The following is a 23,144-nucleotide window of genomic DNA, read 5'->3' on the forward strand; positions in this document are numbered from 1 at the left end:
TGCTTTATTACATGCCATAACAGTCACTATTTATACCAACACTTCTCCCTTTACCCACCTCCACGTGCACAGCTGGCAGTGAATTCCTAAATAAATTTCTAATTAAAACACACACACATGAGTACACAAAAATCCCAATCTGAAAGTCATGGCTTACTTGCTGCTGTTTTATATCCTTTGCAATGGAAGGAAGGAGTAGGGATGGGGAGTATGGGTCAACCTCAGCTAATCAGCATCATCCCCTTGGCCACTACAATTTTTCTATCAGAGATAGGCATGTATCCTAATCAGGTCAATGATATTTGAGAAGATGTTTGCTGGTAACTTATGAGTGTGTGGTCTCACGGCTCTGATAGAGCTTCCAAAAGCTTCCTTTTGTCTCTTTCCTTCTCCCTTCTGTATGTAGACAAGAGGACATGTAGCCCTAGTTGAGCCCCGGCAGCCATCCTGTGACTCTGAGAACAGCCAGTCTCTCTCAGAGAAAGAAAGGAAGCAGAGCAGAGAAATGAAAAGGACCTGTGTCCTGGATGAGATGATTGAGTTGTTGAATCAAACCAACCCCGAAGTCTACCCTACCTTAAATACTCAATCCACATTGGTGGTTCAAGGTGGGATTTTCTATTATTTCAGCCCAAACATGCCCTAACCAGTGTGTCGCATGTTCAGTACAAAGTTGTTATTCTTTCTGAAGGCACAAAAGCATGGGTAAGTGTGGCAAAGACTTCTCTTAAGAAGCAAAAGTACAATTTCCATATGAATTTCAAATGGAAAAGGCATTGTTAATTACACTGTTCACTAGAGAATCAAAGTACAACTGTGACTCTGCAAATCCTCCAGAGTAGATGTGCAGCCACAGGCTGAGCACACAAAAGCAAATGCAATGAGAAGAAATCAGGTCATTTACCTGCAAACAGTGCAATGTTGGCATGTTTGGCATCGTAAGGGCATCTGGCCATTCCACTAAATTCATCCCCAAAAGTTTCCAAAGTATCCATCTAAATGAAATAATAGGACTTAATTAAGAACAACAGCAACCAACAGTAGTAATAGCAACTAATATTTACAAAGCTCTTAATTTGCTAAGTAATTCATATGCATGGTGCAAATAATCCTCGAATACCCTCTGAGGTAAGTCTTTCGGTTTCAGATGACGAAGCTGAGGTTTAGAGAGGTTAAGTCACTTGACTAAGATTCTACAGCTAGGAGAGTCAGAAATTCAGTCATGTCTGCTTGACTCTGAACCACTACAATAAAGAGATTCCTTTATTCCAATAAAGAGTATCCTTCTGGAATGCTCAAGAAGTGGCATCTTTCTCCTTGGAAAAGGAATTTCTGAGGCAGACACCAAGAAAACTTAATTCCCCTCCTTCCTCTACTCCCCATGAATTATCTGTTGAGTCATGAACTCCATAGAGAATGACTTCAGTTTTGGTTTTGTTGTGCCCAAGGAGTCCTGCCTTTTGTGGGTTAAATCCTAGAAGACGACGCTGGAATTCTTTCTCGGGTTACCTGATAAGAATAGTGTGGCATCAGCAAAGATACAAAAACATGGATGAAAGCAGAGCTCAGGTAGCCTTTGTACCTACTTCAGAAACATGTCCCATCCTCAGACTGTGCAGGTGAGAAAGGCCCAGAAGCTGAGAGGCTCCCAACAGCCACAGGCTGCTGCTTGACTTCCATCTCCTAATGCCCAACCCTGGCCTTGTTCCTGTGAGCTAGAGGTTATTACTGGCCTGCCTGTGAGCCCTTTTTTTAAAAACTTTATTTATTTATTTTTGCTGTGTTGGGTCTTTGTTGCTGTGCGCGGTCTTTCTCTAGTTGTGCCGAGCAGGGGCTACTCTTTGTTGTGGTGCGTAGACTTCTTGTGTTGCAGAGCATGGGCTCTCGGCACACGGGCTTCAGTAGTTGCGGCACGTGGGCTCAGTAGTTGTGGCTTGTGGGCTCTAGAGAGCAGGCTTAGTATTTGTGGCGCACGGGCTTAGTTGCTCCGTGGCATGTGGGACGTTCCCGGACCAGGGCTCAAACCCGTGTCCCCTGCATTGGCAGGCGGATTCTTAACCACTGTGCCACCAGGGAAGCCCCTGTGAGCCCTATTTTAAAACAGGGAGATTGCATATAAAAACCTGGATTTCTTGCTGCTTTTGAACAAGTTGGATGGTCAGTTTAGGCTGTTCTTACCCGAGTGGCAGCAGGCTATACTTGAGTAGTGGCAGCCCCTGCCATTTTCTTCAAACAGGCATGTGGTCTTTAGCACCAGGGCCCCTTCACCCACAGATTATCCTGACAACCTGCTTGCTTCACTCCTGTGAGTGACCTGTCTGGCTCCATAGGCATTTGCAGGTGAGGCAGGGCCTTACTAGCTGTTCACCAAATTTCATTTCCCTTTCCTACATATCACACTAAACTACATTTCCCATCCTCCCTTGCAGGTCAGGTATGATCACATGACTGAGCTCTGGCCAATGGGGTGTGTGTAAGGCTCTGCACCACCTCTAGGTCTGGCCTCTAAAAACCTTCCAGGGTCCTCCCCTCTTGCTCTCTTTCCACATTCTTCCCTTAGATACAGAGGATCCAGTGGAGAATTCCAAGATCCTAAGAGATGGCAGACACAAGAACAGAACGGAGCTGGCTTTCTGAATAACCTTTTCATAGAACAGAACCTCTCTCACTGACCCATACTTGACTGTGATGTGAGCAGGAAATGAACCTCTGATGATCAGCCACTAACACTGGTCAGTGGTTGGCCCACCTAGACCAATAATTAAGGGGGTTCCTACCACACAGACTTCTTCCTTACACCATGGATCATCCTAGAATTTAAATCTCAGCACCACAGAGTCCCTAGAGAGATCTCCTCCACATTATTAATGTTTTGACCCTCTCTGTAGTTCAGTCTTCTTTATGGTTTTAGGGTATTTTGTTTATCATCTGGCAGTTGCCTGGTTTGGCTACATATATGAAAACAGAAAGAAGATAAACCTAAGACAGCACCGGTGCTGAGGAAGGATCTGTGAAAAGGCCTTTAGCACTAAATCAGGGTGCCTTAAATCAAGGTGCTTGGAGTTGCTGCCCAGGAGGAAGGAGCGAGGTTCTTACTGAGCAGCCGCTAGTGTGGTCCAACACTAGCCCTTTGCCCTCAACCCACAGAAACCTTTTCAGGGATATGACAGGCCATTTCTATGTACAAGCACTTTGAAATCTCCCCCATCGAAGCCATCCTATTTGTTTAAACTGTAGCCGAGAATCACATAAAGCAGTGTGTTAAAAATGTAATTTTAGGGAAAAGATGTTCAAGTTAGACATCCTTTAAAGCAAATGTACTCTTCCCCCAGCACATTTTTATGAAAGACTTTTCCTAATATTTTGTCCCAAGAAGAGCTTCCTGCTGAACTGTGACAGACTTTGCGGTCTGTGGCAAGTATTCAAAGTGATGCTTGGTACACAATGATGCAACGGAAATGCTGTTATCCCAAGCAGTGCATGCTGTAATCCTGGCAATGGGGAAACAATAATATACAGTGGGGATATATTTTTTAAAATGTACCTACTTCTAAAAAAGCGGCTATAGCTATAGCTAGTCAAGGGCAGGAAGCAATGAAGAATTAATGTATTGGTTTGGGAACTTGGAGAAGTCCAGAGACAAAACAATGCCATGGTGAAATCCTCCTTCCATGAAGTAAGAACTAATCCTTGTAGCAGTCATCAGATCTTAGACTTTACAGCAGCCCTTAGTAAATTAAATCACCGTAGGGTACAGATAATTATACTAAGAACCAGCCTGACTTGTGCGGAAGTTCAAGAGGTTTAGAGAACAGGAGGGAAAAGGTATGGAGTGTAGTTGTAGATTTATAGTGGGCAGCCTTCAGAATTCTTCCCCAGATAATCTTATTTGGGGCTCTAATCTCTCTAATATATTCAGCTTACTTCTCTTACAAAAATTGTGTAAGTCAGGGCACGGTGCAGGAGCAGAGACCAAAATTTTGTTACTCTCCTGCTTCAAATAGTTTAACTTGACGCTTCTGCGCTCTGAGAGTTGGGTTAGTGGAAGACTGGTCATTGTTTTTGCTTTGACCCTTTGGTCCTGATCTGGAGATAACAAGCACTTAAGAGAGAGGCTGTCCATTCTCCCTGCAGGCAAATACATTATGTCCCACATCCTCAGCAAAGTCCCTCTGTGCCCCGAGAGTCTAAAAACACTTGTCTGAGCAATGCCAAGGGTTCTCACTACCATTTGCCATGCTAGATGTATCCTGTCTGTGGTTTCTGAGAGGCCCAGGCTCCTGGAACATGTTTCAGTAGGTGTGGCTAGAACAAGGGAGAGGTGAAGGCATCCCTTAGAGGTGAAGCATCCTGGGGAATGGAACACGTGCAGGAAGAATGAGCTGGACCACTTGCAGGCCGGGTATCACAGTGCCAAGAAAACCTGTAATTTGTCATAAAAGATAGTTTTCTAGCTAGGGAATTTGTTAGGATTTGTTAGAAGCATTAATCTTAATGAGTCCTAAACAATGACAAACGGGGATGGAATATTAAGTGGTAGAATTAAAGTCCGAGCTCCAGTATACCGTTACTGGCTGAATGTTTGACTGGACTGCTGCCTCTATTACAGCCTGAATCGGCTCCTGTCATTATTTAAAATTTGGATATGACAGTATTTTTTGCATTAATTTAGATTTAAAAAAATACTGCATTGAAAATATCATTCATCTTGATTACTGAATTTTTTGATGCCCCCTCCCCCCTTACATGTTGCTCCTGAGCCAGATGCCTCACTTGCCTCACCCTAATCCTGACCCTGCTGGTGCCCGTTTCCAAACATAAGATGGAAGATGAGCATGAGGGTAAAATAGACCCTCCCTCCAATGTCTATGCTAAGGCAGTCTTTTAAAACTGTCACATCCAGGCTGGTGAGCCCTCTGGTCCTGATATCAGCCCAACATTTCTTTGCTCATTCTTCACACCCCTAAGGTTTCAGTTTATGCTGGTGAAACCCAAATCTAGATATGCCCCCCATGTCTCTCCCTCAATCAAGGTTGACCCGTCCATCTTCTTGTTGGAGATCTTTATTCATGTCCCGTAGGCATTGCCATCCATGGTGCCAGGCATACTCCTAACGTGCAAAATGGAACCCCCGTGTTCTCACCACCCCCCCCTCAACCCCACTGCTCTTCCTTTACTCCCTGTCCAAACTGGTGGCCGCCCCATCCGTCCACCCACCCAGGAGATAGCCTTGCAGTCGTTCTTAACTCCTGTCTCTCCTTATCCTGTGCTTCTTGTTAATTAGTAAATCCTCCTGGTTTTTGTCACTTAAGTATTTACTGAATCTCATCTCCTCCCTTAATCCCTGAGGCCACCTCCCTCTCTAGGCTCTTTTTTGTTGTCACTTGTCACCTCACAGTCCAGCACTTCAGAACCAAATGCAGCTTCGCAAGCTCAGCAGACTGTTTCTTACTCCGTGCCTTTGTTCATGCTGTTCCCCTACCTGGAATGCCCTTCTCCCTTCATTTGGTAACTTCTCCTTCTTCTCTAAGACTGAGGTTAGGCACTATCTCTTTCACTATTTACCCCACAAAATTAATCGAACACCTGTTTGGAGACACTGTGTCAGGTTCTGGGCAATCACAGACGCTTGGGTTTCTCCTGGGCTGGGGTGTTGTGTTCCATACGTGGGGACAGCAGGAGGGAACACTTGAAGACGGGAGTCGTCTACCTCCTTCTGGAAGCTTTCCCTGACTCCACATCTCAGGCTGATACAAGCACTTTTCTGTGATGCTTCCATCATGCTCTGCATTATGTCACCATGGCAGCAAACCCATGGGATTGCAGTTTTCTTCTCCCTGTCTGGCTTCCCTAGGGATGGAGCCCTCCTATCTGTCTTTACAACGTCAATGCCTGGTCACGGGAGAAACTCAATACGGGTTTGCTGAATGACAGACTGTTGCAGAAAGAAGGGACAAGGAAAGCCAAAGATGTGGAGCCGGGACCTCAGATCATTGCCATCTCTGCTCCTTCAGCAACACCACCATCAGCTGCCTCAGAACTAACTAGATTTATTAATGCTGCAAGGGTTAATTTTTTCCCCTTGCGTAAAGGCCAAGATAATCTTACCTAGAGGAAAGTCTGCAGTTTCCAATGGCATGCTTTTGAGATCCCTTGAAAAATAGGAATCGTTCACAGTATAAGTGTGTTTTTGTGCTCAGAGAGGAGATGGTAGGGTGGGAGGGAAAAAGAGAAAGGGAGAGAGAGGAAATCCACTATGTGGTACATATGTTGGCGTTCTGAACAATAGAGAATAGGGTTTTACAGAAACGAACTTTGCTGGGTCGGCTCTTTAAAGCCGCGTCAATCAATCCTGAACAAACAGGAAGCTTAGAAGCCTGCTCAGGATCACTCATGTGGAGCAATACATTAAGTGGAACAAGTGAGAGGAACCCAGGTGGTGTTGAATTAACCCTCTTAGGTTACTGCAGGCACAATCACAGTAAATTACGAAATACCTCCGGGCTGTGTGGTTCCAAGAGACAAGATAGCGTTTACCTTATAGTTTCTGCAGGAAGGGTTGAAGGCATTAGTTCCGCAGACAAACAAAGTCTCATCGTTTTTCTTTAGAAGAACTTTAATGAAGTTGTGACACTCATCCTGAAAAATAATTCAAACTTTTTGGTATCCAGTCCGTTCAGTATAGAGAGACCCCTTCACCGTGTACCATGATCTGCTAACAGCAAGGTTAAAATGCTGGTGGCTGGAGAGTTCCCCTGTGAAAAGTTCGAGCCCCTCCTGATGTTTACCACAAGATGATGATGAGAATAACAATTGCTTTTTCAACAGTAAATAAGAACACGGCATAGAGTGGAAGTATGTGTTTATGCCGCAAAAGGAAGGCAGGCCTGGAAGTACCAGCCTCCCATCACATTAATTCTAATGCCAGAGGCTCCAGGGTCCCTTGATATATAAGGTTTCTGGCTGAAGTGTGTTTTTATGTTGTTCTGTGACCAAAGGCACAGACTTCTGTATGTCTGCGGCAGCCTTTCTGAGCTCTTCTGCAGACTCCCTGAGGGCTCTGGACCACGAGGTGTGGGCTTCTGGAGAGGGCGCTCACAAGAGTCGGGGCAGCCAGCTTGGTGTCCATAATCCCTGGTGCCCCTAAATAGTTCATGACGCAGCCCTAGCAGCTGTTGTAATGTTTTATCACATTAAAAGCAAACTATTTTTGCAAATTAAAGCCTTCAATAAGTTGATGGAAGAAACAATTACTGGGGGAAAAGGGACTAGTGTGACCCATTCCACATCACGGTCTACGGCTAGAGATAACAGTCAAGCACTTAACCCAAAGTGGCAGCTGCAGGAGAAATGAAAATTGCCTACCTTATGTTTTCCCTTCATTCTGCATGTGTCTACATCAGTCTGTCTAGATTTCCATGTCAGTTTCTGCAGCGATCAAGAAAGAAATCAATTAGAACCCAGAGGTTGTTGCATTTGATTTTAGAAGTAAGAGTTCCCTGGGGGAGACTAGAGGCTGAACATATATTTATTGAAAGCTTTCTGCACCCTTTCTCCATGATTAATTCACCATAACAACAAAAGATTAGAGGTGGAAATGTTCATTTAATTTTGAACCCCTATCTATTCATTAAACTACAAAATGATCTTCTCTTTGAGATAAAGATGAAGGAAAAAGGAAAGAAGAAAAAACAACAGTGTGGACATTTCACATAAAATATCCACATTAACTTGCTAAATTATGCTCATTTTGATAAAATACATGTCCTTGCCCTTCTTTTTCACTTGATAAATCAGTTTCCGTGAAGCAGGCCTTTTTCTTAAAATATGGAAGTCATTTCCTTAAACATAAAGGAGACATTCACTTTAGGTGGACAAAGATTTAATTCAGGTTGTACTCCTTCGCATAAATTCATGGGCTGAAGGGATCGTCTACTTCTGGGGCGGATTTTATTAACTAAAATACCTCCATGTGGAGTTATAAGGGAAGCTTAAGGTTATATTTTATGTGTGTCTGAAATGGATAATTATCAAATTCCTGAACCACAACAGTCAACTCAAACTTAATATTGCAAGATATGGAAACAGTGAAACATTTGTAGGACAAAAGTTTACATATGAAAACTGATATTTACCAGGACAAACATCCAATATTTTATTAAAAGAATTTAGCAATTACCTAAAACTCCAAAGTGTACATGCACACATAATTGATGAATAAAATATGAAGTACATAACCATTTCTGAGTATGTATTAAGCCCTAACTTACCCCCAAATTAGGACTTCACAGAATGTTCCAAATTATTATAAGCCATGTCAGCTCAATCAATGCCTTTAAAATACATATTCTCTTCAAGAACTATCCCAAGGTCCTTCATTTCAGAAAGAAGGTTTTAAAACTACTTACTTTGCTACAGTAAATTTCTTCTGTGTGTGAGGTGTCTATATCAACAGTATAAATATGGTCCCTATAAACAAAGAAATATTAATACAACGTCAAACACAAGAGTCAAGATAGTTCATTCTCTCCTGAATGAGTATATGTCTCATTCAAGGCAGATAAACCCACATCCATGTTATTAAAAACAAAACATGCATATGCAAGAAAAAGGGGAGGGCTCAGCCTCCAAGAGATGCCTCTGGCTCACATTCAGCATCTTGTGACAAAATGTGGCATCTTGCCACAAGGGATACCTTTTATGAAAACTTTCCAGTAGTCTCTCTCATCATGGAACTATAACATCAGTATATATGTAGTTTAGTGGGAGATGTCTGAAAGTTGAATGGGCTTCCAAACTGGAACACAGATGAGTTTGCATGCCCTTTCACTTGGTATTCAACATGCTACAGTTGTTCATCAAGGGAGCTAACAAAAAGCTCATCTCCATCTCCATCTCTTTTTAGACAACATATTTTCAGCCTTAGCTTTGATAATTTGATTGAGAAGATGGATGACGATAAAAGTAAAATTGTTTCCAGAAGCCACTCTCTTTTTTCACACGATGATGGTCAATTAAGGTCTAAAATGTACTTGAGCTGAAGTTTACATTTCTTGCTTCTGTTTACCTTCCTGTTTTGCTGAGAATTTGGTTGACTTTATGATTTGCTGCCATTCTCCCCTTGGAAGGGGAGAAACAGAATCAGCAGCTCAGGTGTGGGGCTGTATTTAAACATCCCCTTCTGTGTGAGCTGAGTACAAGGGCGTTTTTGTCTGGAATTCAGAAGAAAGGAAAGAAAAGAACTACACGCAACTGGGGAGATGGGGGGCTAGTGAGGGAAAGCAAAACAGCTCGTTTTCCCTTGAAATAACATTGACTTTTTCTAAAACGCAGGAAGTCCTGGGGCTGGAAAATTACCCACAGCTTTAAAGCAAGACCTCAAGGCTCCCATGCAGACTTTCAAGCCCCCTCATTACTTAAAAGAAACGGAGAGGGGAGAAGGAAAGAAAGAAAAAAGAAAGAAAGAAATCTGCTGTCAGGATTCACTTCAATTCTTTTCCCCCCAGTTCTTTGGAAATCTGTTTGCTACTGCTTTTAGGGAAAGTACAACAGAGAAAAATAGAAATAAAAACAGGCTCTCTCCTGTGAAAATAAAAGGGGGCAAGGCAGTTGGCCTACAGAATTCCCTTGCCTGCTCCTGGACTGTGTGTGAGAGAGAGAGAGAGAGAGAGAGAGAGAGAGAGAGAGAGAGAGTGTGTGTGTGTGTGTGTGTGTGTGTGTGTGTGTGTGTAAGGGTGGTGAGGGGGAGAAAGGGAGCCTGTTTAGTAAATTGCTGAATTGGGAAGTTCTTCAGACTTCAGTAGGGTGCCACAATCGCCCTGCCCTTTAATTCCAAGGCAGTTTTATGGCATTCCTTTATGGCTTGTTTGACTCTATTGGTGGTGCTGTGGGTCAGGTTCATTACTGGAATGGAATTGCCCATTACCTTGGTATTAGGTTTGAGATGACTCGAGGTTTTTCCTGGCCCTGTCTCTCCTCAAAACTTTAAATAAGAGCTGAACATATGAATTGTAAATTAACAACTGATTAATATTGGCAATTCCTCAGAAAGCTCTTAGATTGCCCCCTTTTGGCATGGCCTGTTTATGTTAATTAGCAGTTCAGAGATTAAACAACAAAAAAAGAAGAATTTACAAAATGGATAATAATAAAGCAGAACTGAAAAGCATTCTTGCCATCAAGCTTCACTCAGTCCCTGGGTTCTGGATGGGACTTGGCTTCCGATCGCTGACACACATTGTCTAGAAGAACCGGGGAGCCTTTTAAAAATAAAATTCTGTGAATGAAATCTCCTTTTGGACAATTAATAAATTAATTAATAATGGCAATCTTTTTCAATCTCCAAGAGATCACATTGCCCAGCAAACAGCATGACGCTTTATGCTAAACCACAGACCAGGGTCAGGGGTTATTCCCCAGCACCCGTGTGTGCATCCCAGGGTTCATACCCTGCTCTCACTGAATTAAGTTATTTGAACACAAACTGACTTAATCCTAGGACTTCCTCTTCCCCCCTTCAGTGAGTACCACTGAACTGTGTTGCCATGACGAGCCTGGGGGAAGGATTTCACTTTAAATCGTGTTACTTGCTGCCTGAGAATGTGGATCTCTCCGGGCACTGTTGGGAAACGTGAAATTAAAGGGAGAGGAGGGACCCTAAATACAGCGACCACAGAAATCATTTAGGAACTTCTCCAGGGGTGTGTATTGAAGGGAAGTGGCTGCGTATAGAGTGAAAACCAACATGTCAATGCTAGGCTGTTACAAATTTCACCTTTAACCAAAGACAAGTCTGTTTTATAGTGTTAAAAAAGTGTATGTGTTTCCCTTTTTTTTTTTTTCCTTCTCTTCTTTCTCCTTTTCTTGGGGTAGGGAGTTACGATAAAACGGTCTTGGTTTTAACAAGCTGTAATAATGGTTACTTTGAAGTCTGCATAGCACCTTGCTCCTAACTCAGGTGCCCACGGAGACCTGCAGTTCACACCCATGCTAAATCATCAGGCACAAGCGCAGTCTGTTATAATGTTTCTTTTCCCCTAAAGACTCCGTTGGGAAGTGAACAATTCGTAGAAGATTCTTGAATCAACCTATTTCTCACAGATGCAATGTTTAATCATTTGTTTTGACCATCCTTTAGCTAATTGGGTACAAATGTAATCTTCCAGACTTGCTACATTTAGGAAACTAAAAATGGTATTTAAGAAGGAGCTGATAACTCTGCCGGGGAGGTGGCTACTAAGGACTCATTGGATTGCTTTTTAATGAATACCTACAATGGCCATGTTCTTGGGCAACAGCTATAAGAAGGTTATCACCAGGACAAATAGTACCACTTCTACGGCTCAGTAGGCCGTGGAGTACAGGGAGTAGTGACCCAGACTCTAGAGCAAGACCATTCCAGTTCAAATCCTGCCTCTGTCATTCTGACCCAGTCATTTCACCTTTCTGTACATGGTTTCCTCCTGTAAGACATGGGTATGATAATAGTTCCATCTCATAGGGTTTTTTCCAGGATTGAATGGATTAACATTTGTAAAGGACTTACGACTGTATTTGCAATTTATATAGCACATACAACCAATACGTACTACATAAGTATTTGTGAAGTTAAATTTTAGAAAGTGCTTTGGCATTGCTCCCTGTGACCAAATGTAGGGTACTCGTAGGATATTTTAATCTAGCCAGTGGATTTTTACTTTATGTTGTATAGCTTGTATTTTCAGAACATTTAAGTGCTTTGAAGGAATCCAGCACTGTTGTTACTTACCTGTTTGTTGCCTGTGCTCACAGCCAAACAGGTACTACAAACATAATCTCTGTTTCTCCTTCCCAGTGTAAAACGATTTATCAGTCTAGACCCAGGTTATACCACAGTGGAACCCCACAAGATAGTGGTCCTTTCTGCTATTCATTTAGAAATATTTTGAATGAGCTACACACACACCCCCAGATGGGAAATCATGTATTTTTAGAATCCCCAAGGACTTCTTTAAGATAATCTAATCTAGTCTCTCATTTAACAGAGGACACTTACACAGCCAGAGAAGTTGTGGTCCAGGTAAATTAAGAGTAGAGGTGAAAGAAAAGCCTAATCCATGCGATCCGTGTCTGGGTAGTATTCTTACCATGCCATCCAGCCTTAAGACATGGTCTGTTTAAATGACATTTCCCCAGTGGATAAGTATTTTCTTAACTAGATCCATATCAAAACCTTCTAAAATGGATGGCTACTGCTAAAGTAATGATATATACTCTATATTATCTGCAAAAACACAAGATTAATATACACACACCTACACGCACATTGAACTTAAATTGATACATGTTTACACATTCAACTTAACTTAGTAAGTATCAAGGAGAGAAGGACTTTACTCTGTGCCTGAGCAAATATTTGTATATATATACGATGTTCAAGATAAGCAGTGGATTATTTGAGTCTAAGCTCCAAAATATGCAATTATTTCTACCCAAATCCACATAATAAAGTTAAACAGATACAGAAAATCTTGAAAGAATGATTGCTTGACAAACTAAAGTAGACTTTAAATGAAAGAACACTCTGTTGGGGACCTTTAAAATGATGCATAGCGGGGACGTTGAGGTATTAGGACCCTTGGATGCTCTGAAGGCAAACGTGAGGAAAAGGTGGCTCACCTAGCAGCAATGTAGAGGGTTCTGTTCATGATCATGATCATCTGGATGTCCAGCCTGTGCCTCTGCGTGGTGTTCCGTCCTGGCTTGTGGCCCACAAACACCGGATACTGTTTTGTATCTGTGAAAAGAGGAGATGGGGCAAGAGAGGGAAAAGGAAATTAAGCCAAGAGTTGACAGGGCAGGGAGAGGAGGGGGGCCAGCCACAAAACAAAACCATATTTAAGTCCAACCGTGCCACCATTTTCCAGTCTGTTATTTTAGGAAATGCTGTGATAGAAGAGTCCTCTTTAAGGATAATCAAGTTACAGTTTCATTTCCTGATGCTAATAAGCCCGGGCTTAGATTTCTAAGTGTCACTCTTTCCGACTTGTCCTTCTTTCTGGGGGTTAAACTTGCCAGTGAACCCTTTACATGAAGGTGCTCTTTTCTTCCACAGTTTTCTTTTCATCTTTAGAGTGCTAAGCCCGAGGGGCAGTCTGCCAAAGATCTTGTCTCCGGACAAAACTATTTCAAAGCAGCCTTCCCATCAATCACCACAAAGGCAATGTGGTCTGGAGGCAAGAGCCCTCATCCAGGAGCCAGAAGAAAAATACAGTCTCCACAGGCGTCCAGTTGGAATAATCTACTATTGAAGGCAGCCCCGCTAGGTTGGTTGGCATTCTAGGAACTGTGGGAAGTTCTCTCTTGAGTTAAGCAATTGGCTAATCTCACAGAAATGGGGGCTTTGACAGGACAGGGTCAAACTGAGTGTAGCCAGTCGGGTGATCTGGAATTTTCCCTGACCTGGAGAGTCAGTGAGCATATTTCTCCTTTTCTGCAATTCTCTTTAGCTGAGAGCGGGCAATTTGTAATAATATCTGACCTTTGGAAATACCTACATCTCAAAAACCTCTCTGCCTTTAAACCTACAATCTCCAGAGCACTGGCAATCCTCCAAAGAAACTAAGGAGGAAAGAAAGATGAGTCACATTTAAAAGGCAGTTGTTTTGGGGGTGAGAGGGGTGTAAATAATGACTTGTAATCCATTCACAGATTTATGCTCAGACCCCTACACCTTAAACCCCTGTAGCATCTGAGGATGACTCACTCTTACTAGAGAGCCTCAGTATATTTTACTCACAATCAAGCTTAGTGTGGGATTATCTTGTGCTTTTTCCTCTGCTGCTCTGAAATTTCATTTACCCACTGATCAAGGAGGTTGCTAAAACAATTCATGTCTCTCTCCTATCAAAGATATGAGTGTCCAGTGAAGCATGAGTTTCAGCAGTACATTTGGGCCCGGGGTCTCTTCTGTACAGGGGCACCAAAGATAGAATACCTACCTCAAATGGACATAAATAAATGCTTATTAAGGTTTGGTACCTTAAGTTAGGTGGACTTTGCCACTTCAAGAATGATGGTCTCAAACTACACAGTGTGGTCCTTAGTCATACCCTGACTTTTGTTCTCAGAGCTGTCAAGGCTTGACACTTCCCCTTCGTATAAAATTATTTCCTTTTACAACCTAGACCGTCCAGCAGAAAGCTGGGTAGATCTCTTTAGTATCCTAATATTACTGTCAAATACTTTTTTAAGGTTCCTTCAGTGTTTGGGGATTATTACTGTGAAGATAGATACTTGGGTAAAATGCTTTCACTTTTACTGTGATACAATATTTTATCTTTTGGAGAGAAGGAAAAAAAAAGTAATTGTCTATTTCATCCCACACACAGGTAGAACTTTGCTCTTTTTGAGGAGGCAACTGACTTTTTCATCATGTTGCTTTCTACCCTTGACAATGAAGCAGAGATCAAAAGAAAGTTATAAACAGTAAAAGTAGGTCCACTATGAATTCAGAATCTCTCTATCCAAATCTAGCAATGATAAAACTTCTAAGTCTAAACAAAAGTTAATTTTTGTCCCTAAAGTACTCCAAAACAGTCTTCTTCTTTTCTGTTACCTTGTAACAATGCCTCTGTACTAATTACTTATGAAAATGTGGGGTACTGGCAACACCCAGATGACAGTGGTGTTCTCCCACAGCTGGTTTCCAGGCATGATCACAGCTTCCTTGTAGTAACTGAGACTTCCTCGGAGGTATTGAGGGCTGTTTCAAATCCTCACAACCACGTTTATTGGAGTTACAGAACAGTCATCCTACCAATTTTGGCTAGACTTGAATTATCTACCTCTGCCATCCACACAAGTTAAAGTGACTAACAAGTCTCCTGTTTTATGAAATGTTTAATTTGTATGTTTTGCCTGTTGACGCAGGCTCAAGTGCCCACAGAGGGAGAAAGTGAGAGTGAGAGTGAGATTGTGGATACTTACAGTTGCCATGCGAAATACTGATTGGCTCAGAATCTTCTGGGAAAGCAGCCCCAGCGAAGTGTAGCAGTGTGAAATATAGCAGCAAGGCTTCTGACCTCATAGTAGTTCAGCGGGGAGACTTTATTTCTCTACTTCACCCTGCCAAAGAGCAAAGAAGGGATTTTTTTTTCTTTTTTTTTTACAAGTCAGCTTTATTCCACTCCATAAAATGAAATGGCCTTGAAGATAAATTTTAGAGAAAGGGGCTCCTGTTTCCTGTCTCTTCCACTGTGAATTCACCGATGACAGTGTTTTGCATAAGGAACCTGTGTCCATTACCCACTGCAGCCTCCTTCCCCATGCATCTGGGCCCTTTTGCAAAGCTTCTACCAAACAAGTAACTCAGAGCCTTAATTGCTTTGTCCTGAGTCGGTGTTAGGCCATTATGGGTGGCTATTTCACAGTCACGAAACGGCATTCCAAAAAATGTGGATGATTTAGAAAGCTTTTTTTTTTTAAGGTAAATACATCTTTTTTCTTCTCAGCAGGTTTATAGCAGCATGCCATCCACAGACGTGAGTTGTTTGGCCAGCCAGGATCTTTCAAAATTTTGAAGTAGTTGCCCAATATTGAAAAATCAAGTATCTGACATAATGACCTAAATGTCAGTTCCCTTCAAGCACCATGCTCCCATTCACCAACCCCTGTCCCCACTATACTGGCCCAGTTCACCGATTTCCATTACCTGCTTGACCCCTTAGTTGAGATTTTCACTTCTCATTTATGTAATTCTATAGTAACTCTGTAGTGACCTTAGACATAAATAAAATCACATAATCTACGTTTAAAAAGCAATAAATGGATCCTTTCAGACTCCGTGGAGAATGTTATAGGGAGCCTCTGAAACCACCTCCTGAAATAGTATTGTTGATTTTTAAACAATCATATCTCTGTATATTTTAGTGTCAGATACTACCTTGCAATGAAACAGTAGTGAATAAAAATGCCAATATAGTGTTTTACCCATCTGCATTTTCTTAAAGATGCTTTTCATGTGTAGAAAAAATTCTCCTAAATCTTAGAAGTAAAAACATTCCCATATGGGGCTGCTGGATACAGTGGAAGGAAACTCATAAGACAGTACATATTGCATAATTCTCAGGCATATTTCAAATAAGTGTTGATCTATCAGGGAAATTAATGTAAAATGGGGCTATCTTTTTATCTTAGTAAAGCCTTTGAAGTAGACTGCCAAAGGTCTTGTTTTGAACAAAGCTATTTCACAGTAGTCCATCAATCATTTAAGATTGGTGTGTAATAAAGTCAAGCTTGGTAACTTAGATGTCTTTGAAAGTTAATCTGGCAAACAAACTGCTAACTTATGCTTTTTAGAACACACTTAATATTAGATACCTGTGTCTCTCTTCTTCATTGCCAAAAAAAGCATTAACAAGTCCTGAGTGTTGCATCGCAACTGATAATTTCACAGACACAGCTGGAGCTTAATCATTTCTTCAATCGAAAAGTGCACATTAATTAATTTGCTTTATCTTGAAAATCAAAGAGGGAGAGAGGTTGAGAGAAAAGCCTAAGCAATTCCATATCTCCATCTCTGATGTGTAGATTAAAATTAAACTTTAAATAATTACTTGTTCACAAGGGCGGTCCATAACCAAGAGACACGAACATGTATTTACAGACAGGTGAAAAGCACCAGTCTATTCATTCATTCATTTGCTAGTTCTTCCTATTCTGGAGAATCTAAACCCAAAGGGAAGAAGCTCTGTGGTGCCCTGATTTTGCTTGTCGTGGCTTCTGTTCAGTATAACATTAAAGATGAGAAATCAATAACAGAGCAAGTAAAACATTAAAAAAAAAAAAAAAGAGTAAAACATAAACCAGACACCAGTTAGAAAGTATACAGGGAAGAGGAAGTGGCAACATTTACCAAGGGCTCAAGAGCAGTATTATAGTATTATACAGAAGCCTGTTACCTCAGAGTGTTTGCAGCACGCCGTGGAAGAATAACGGAGACTCAAAAGGCTGATTCTCATTCCTTTAGAAATCTTTGGGAATATAGGTATACTATCAAAGATTAATTTTTCTTGACATAACAAAGGAGTCTGTATCCTCCCACAGTTGCGTTCATCTTTGTACAGATGTCCTAAAGCTAACGAGACAAAGTCCTGCTATTTTAGTCTGTCTCCCAATTTTAATTTTTTCCATCTTAAGATTGCATGGATTGATGCAACATTCTCAACCCAGAAGCTGGCAGGAAGAGCCAATGCATGCATAAGAAATCTGTTACGCAATCCAATGGCTCTTTTTCAATCCTCATCCTAGCCAGGATCATGGCTAAGATGGGTTATTTAAATATCTCCAGGTTTACAGAAGGGCTCTGTGCCAGGAAAAATATCTGTTTTATGTGTCTTCCTGTCGTATCATCAGGTTGTTAACATGTACATCATGTGGGTGAAAGTGTTCTGGCAGCCCCAGTTAATCTTGGCCAGTCCATATGAACGCTTTATAATTTTCTTCAGCTGAGGTTTTGATGTATTATTCCCTTCCTACACAACTTTGGGCTCTAACCCTTGTAAATATGTAGACAATATATTTTCCTGTTGAAATGATTACTTTGTGGCGAGATCCCAATCAATCACATTGTCATTTTCCATCCTGCTGAACACGGGCTGAGTCTCCCTGCTAAGACCCTAGCACACAGACTTGCGCTAGCCCAGAAGAACAAAAACAAACAGAACTTTCCACTGCGTTCAAAATCTTGAGCTAGCTGGGCTGCTGCTATGTGGTTGTTTAAGTGATCTTGAAACTTTGTAAAGTGGTACCCACATATAGCATCTGCAGACACTTGTCTATTTCCCTCTTTGTGACTGTGCTTGTATAGGCTAAAAATGACTTAGACCTAATCAGCTACCCAGAAAATTAGATCATGGGAAGACTGTCAATATGACGATTCTAAACAAAAACGTTTACTTCAAAAATAAGCTCATTATGCCTGAATTTTCCATCTAAATAGTTTCAGCCTTCCATAATTCTTAGCCTGGAGAGAAATGGCCTCTGTAAAATACACCATCACTAAAAAGTGATATTCCTATTCTTCTCCACCCCAGAAAATTCACTGCAAAACCTTAAGGACAGGCAGGTGAGGTTAATGGGTAAAAAAGGCTTCCTAAGACAATGGTGGGAATGTTTCCACTGGGGGAGGGCCAGCCCCTCTACTTTGGGCAGCTGCTGCTCAGCTCTGAAGTGCAGGCCCTCTGCAGTGTTGGCCCGCAAAGCCAGATCTCTGATTTTTATTTCTTAAGAAGCCAGAAATCTGGAGTTGTATGTTAAACCTCCTATTTTATTTTTTTCTCTAAATGTTGGCAACTAACTTAGTTTTCTCTTCTCTGTGAGTCACCTTTGGCCAAGTCCCACCAGTTTGTGAGCCCAAGTACAATTTTCTGGGGCAGGATTTGGGGAGTAGTGGGCAGGGGATTAGAACTAGTGTTGGGGAAGTGTGAGGCATACCCTGGCCAGGTGGCTTTGTCATGGCTTCTCGGTAGTAGTGGCTCATGTGAAATTAACCGGATTAATCAGAAGTAAGATGTGGCCATTTGTGGCCTGATTCTCTGACTTCATAATCATTTCTGGTTCTCGTGACATCCCCTTTGCTTTGCTGACACAATGACTTTTTTTTTTTTTTTTTCATTTCTTTTTGGCTGCTTTGGGTCTTCGTTGCTGCATGCAGGCTTTCTCTAGTTGCAGTGAGCAGGGTACTCTTCGTTGCAGTGCGCGGGCTTCTCATTGCCGTGGCTTCTCTTCTTGCGGAGCACAGGCTCTAGGTGCGCAGGCTTCAGTAGTTGTGGCTCGCGGGCTCTAGAGCACAGGCTCAGTAGTTGTGGCACATGGGCTTAGTTTCTCCATGGCATGTGGGATCTTCCCGGACCAGGGCTCGAACCTGTGTCGCCTGCATTGGCAGGCGGGTTCTTAACCACTGAGCCACCAGGGAAGTCCCAGACACAATGACTTCTATACTACGACAAGGGTATGAGGGGTAGATAGAAGTCCCAGTTATTGTCTGTACATACAAGTGAATGAACATTGCTTGTTTTAAAGACCCAATTGGGCTGCTCCACATACTCTCTGTGTGTCCAGCTGCAGCAGACAATGCATCAGTGTACTTGCACTTGGACTTGGCTGTACGGATATAGCTTGTATCTGATTTGGTACAACCATTCTTCCAGAATGTTGGTATCCAATGAACATTTTAATAGTAAGTGGTAATGATGAGAAAAATAATTTATCTGGAAACTTGCAAATGCAAAGTGCTCTTGATGATAACTCTAAGTATGGCCTAGAAATAGAGAGGAAATCATGGTAGTGGCACTTCTTTTTTTCCATGAGGAAAATTATTTGCTACCATGCTTCTTTTAAAAAGCACATTTTCTACTGACATAATAGGAAGTTTAAAAGATAATCATTAATTCATGCCGTCATTAATAGATGGAAGGTGTGACCCTGGGTCAGTCTCGTAGCTGCACTGGCTCCTAGCTTCCTCACCAGCAAAATGAAAGGATATAAAATATAATGGCCTATCAAACTCCTCTGGGCTCTGAGATTGTACAATTCTAGGCGATTCTGCCCTAGTGAAGAAAGGATTGGGTACCTGATGGTGATTCAGGAGGATAGTACATGGAGTGACCCTGAGCTAGGACACTGCAAGGCCACGGACACCTTCTGGAGGTGTGGGGCTGGGACGGGAGGAGTAGGAGTCGAGGCAGAGTGGGGTACTGGAGCTCGAGACAGCGGGAGATGCAGTTGGGCTCTGGTGGCGGTTCTGTCTGCCACCCTCTGAGATGATGGCAGGGCGGGGGCAGGACAAGCTCTATGCACTTGGGCAGTGCTCTTTCTAAAGAGAACAGGGCTGGGTTTTTTCTATACCCTTTCCTGGTTGCCCCTAAATTGCGTGTGGTTTGGAAACTCAAGGGGCCATCAGTGTGTCACTCTGTGGTACTGTATGTGGCAAACAGGAGGGATGGAACAGGTTCTCTTCAGCTTTGCTCTTGGGGGACTGCAATAGGCAGAGCACACAAGTTGTAGAAAGTTAGTCAGGCTGGAGCAAAGAACTGTGACTCTGTCTAGTTTCAACATCAGGACAAAGTTCAAGTCCATTAAGTAGTTCTACCCTGGCCAAAGAGACCACCGTTATCACCGCTGAATCATATTCGGAGTTTAGTTGGGTTTTACACTAAGATAACGTTTTCATTTTTATTGCTCCAGCCTTCTGACCTCATCCATCATCATCTTTGTTTTCACAATGTGACTATCTTTAAAAATCTGACTTGAAACTGGCGTAAAAGCTTTTCTGAGAAATCAAACGATTGCTAATCATACAGGGAAGCAGCGGGAGTAGAGGGTAAGAACACAGGATTTGAATGCCTCTGCTCCACTGATTAGCTGGGACCTCTGGCAAGATGCTGAAGATCTCTGAGCCTCAGTTTCCTCATCTTCAGAGTGGGGAAAAATAGTGTCTCAAGATTAGTTGTGAGATAATGCACGTAAAAATGGTAGTCCTCCATAAATGTCTGTTTATTCTTAATAGTTTCTCTTGGAATTCCTTAAATTCTCAGATAAGCAACTGGGGTTCTATGTCTTCAGCAGGAGAAGCAGCTCTCTCCTCCTTCTCCTTCCCGGCCCCTAAGCTTCCTAGCTCTGGAGGTGGGTGTCTGGGAGAGGCAGGAGAGTCTGTCTCAGGATGGCACAGCTCGTGTTGTGTGATTTAAAACATGTGAATCACAGCACTCGCACAAGTGCAAAGGAAAATATCAGTGTGGACATTGGTGAAAGGGTGGGGTGGAAGTGAAAGTTTATCGAGCACCTTCTATGTATGACGTACACATGCGTGTTAATTTTATTTAAATATTACAGCAATCCAGAGAGACCGGCCTTATCCTCTCCATTGTGCACACAAGGAAACTGAGGCTCACAGAGGTTAAGTAACGTGTCCAGTCAATATTTATAGCACATCAGTAAAAACAGAAAGCCAGGGCTATGTGATGCCACAGTTGATGTCCTTCCCAGAATGTCAAGGAAAGGGGAACAGAAGGAAGGTTGGAAAGAGAGAGAGGCTGGCATAAATGGAAACTGCACTTAAGGTCATAGTTGAATATAGGTTGATGCATCTATGCTTGCGTGGACAGAGTGGCTGAAAGTCCCTAATGGCTTCAGTAATAATAAATCTATAAAAGGAGTACATAGTCGCTTGCAAATGTGTAGGCATGCAAAGGCTCATTCCACTTTATGGCCCTGCGATTGCAGGCTTAAGGTGATAGACGCAAATGCTTTTCAACCACAGTTTTAGGAGGAATTGATTATCTCGTGACACCACTGGGTTAAGTGGAGCCACGTGCCTGCTTGCAGCCCCCTGGAGAGTGATGTTTTAAAATAAATACACCAAAGAGAACAATGTCTGTTATGAAGGATAAAATCAAAGTTGCCTGTTTCAGGAGCTGAGAGGATAAACAGGTTTGGATACCTCTCAAGTCCGAGTAGGGAATCTCTGCCCAGAGAGAGGTGGGAGAGCAGATGCTGGTGCAGAAAACCCAGCTTGCTGAACGCTGAAGACTGCTGGTTATTCCTGCACCAGAGGGACGGTTCAGGAATCAAGGAGTGTTTGAACAGCAGGTTTCCTTTGCTGGCCTGGACTGCCCTGTTTCAAGGGCTGCAGCATTACGAGGACGCTGCTGTCCACAGCGAGCATGGCCAGGCCACAGAAGGACTCCTCCCAGATGGAGTTAGGAACAACTTGGGCCCGTTGGTCCTGGTTGAAATGTCCACTGTACCCAGTCTTCAGGGGTCACGCTGGCCACCTGTTTGGTGACACTGCATTAAAGTATAAGTTTTATGCAAATGAGAAAAACAGCTCTAGCCTTTTAATAAAGCATTTGATCTTTTTCTCCTCCTCAGCTATTAACAGAGACATAAAAGCTCCCATTTCAGAGGAAAGGGAAATGCCACAGACCTAACTTCAACACATTTTGGAGAAGGATGATGGCATTCAATGGAGTATAATAATAAATATCGACTGTGTATAATAGATGTTCCATTTTGATCTGAAACCGCTGTCACAAAGGAGAGGGAAAACAGCTGTGAATTCAGAAGTCTTTTTAGAAAAAAATTTTCTTTTTTAGGAAAATAAAGGTTGGTTGTAAACCTGTGATCTTTTGAGGAGAGAAGGCGAGTCTTGTCTTTCAGGTGATTCTTTGTTATGATCGTTTTCTTTCTTCCTACCAATGCTCTCCCTATCCTATAAATGCTTGAGACAATGCATTTAAGGCACTTTGCTTGGATGTTTCAGATACAGTCTCATGACTCACTTACTAGGGCTTTGCAGTTATAGGCGTGATCTCAGCAATCTGTGCAGAATATCCTGTGGCAAACCACCTTGATCTCAAAAAGCTGCCACAGTCCCAAGCATGTTTACCCATGTCACACCCCAGCTTTTTGCCATCTCCATCTTTCTCAACTTTTATAATAGTGCTGACCTTAAACATCTGCTCCAGAGACAGAAACAAATACCCGCTTTGTTTTGCTGTTAAGGAAACTGAGGCCCTGAGAAGTGAGATCATTTGCCAAATGTGGTGCAGCTCAAAAGTGGCCAAGCTGAGCAGCCATTGAGGACTCCTGGCTCCAGCACCGAGCTCTGTCCCTACATTACGCAGCTTTCAGAAAGGAAGCCAAGACTCATTCATTTCTCCTTGGCTTGCTGCCTGGTGTTCATTACTTCCATCGCTTGCTTTCCCTCTTACTGATTCCCTGCTTTCTGCTGGGAGCCAGGCTCTGTGCTAGGTGCTGAGACAGAGATGGAAAAAATAGATCCCTTACCCTCTAGGACCTTGCTGTTTAGTAGGTGGGCCTGACAGTTCCAGATCATTGACCAAAAATAGAACACACAAACAATAATTTTTCCAAAAGAAATGAAAATTCTGTTGGGGAGAATACTATCTGGAGGGTGAACGTGTTGCAGGGGGATGCAGGTGGGGAGCTCAGCGAAGGCCTCTGTTTGGAGGAAGCCTTGGCAGGTTGCGTGATTGTTCACTGAGGACTGGGGCGGTTAGAGGAGAGGCAGCTGGGAGGACATAGCGGGTAGAAGGACCAGGTCTGGAGAGCAGGGCATTGAAATGGACAACTCCATTGCC

The 23,144-nt window shown here is 42.5% G+C and overlaps 1 protein-coding gene across 3 annotated transcripts in view; it reads right to left on the bottom strand.

The window, feature by feature from the left end:
* The window catches only part of SEMA6A (semaphorin 6A), a 124,592-nt gene that overhangs the window by 44,730 nt on the left and 56,718 nt on the right, over window positions 1-23,144 (bottom strand). For all 3 annotated transcript variants that reach the window (XM_061189538.1, XM_061189537.1, XM_061189536.1), the window contains exons 2-7: window positions 14,968-15,105; window positions 12,658-12,775; window positions 8,409-8,469; window positions 7,366-7,428; window positions 6,538-6,639; window positions 905-995 (exon numbers count right to left, since the gene is read on the bottom strand). In XM_061189538.1, coding sequence (XP_061045521.1) covers window positions 905-995; window positions 6,538-6,639; window positions 7,366-7,428; window positions 8,409-8,469; window positions 12,658-12,775; window positions 14,968-15,067 — 535 coding nt within the window. In that variant the 5' untranslated portion in view covers window positions 15,068-15,105. The remainder of the gene's footprint in view (window positions 1-904; window positions 996-6,537; window positions 6,640-7,365; window positions 7,429-8,408; window positions 8,470-12,657; window positions 12,776-14,967; window positions 15,106-23,144) is intronic.

Source organism: Eubalaena glacialis, chromosome 4 (assembly GCF_028564815.1).
Source record: "Eubalaena glacialis isolate mEubGla1 chromosome 4, mEubGla1.1.hap2.+ XY, whole genome shotgun sequence".
NCBI classification, from domain to species: domain Eukaryota; kingdom Metazoa; phylum Chordata; class Mammalia; order Artiodactyla; family Balaenidae; genus Eubalaena; species Eubalaena glacialis.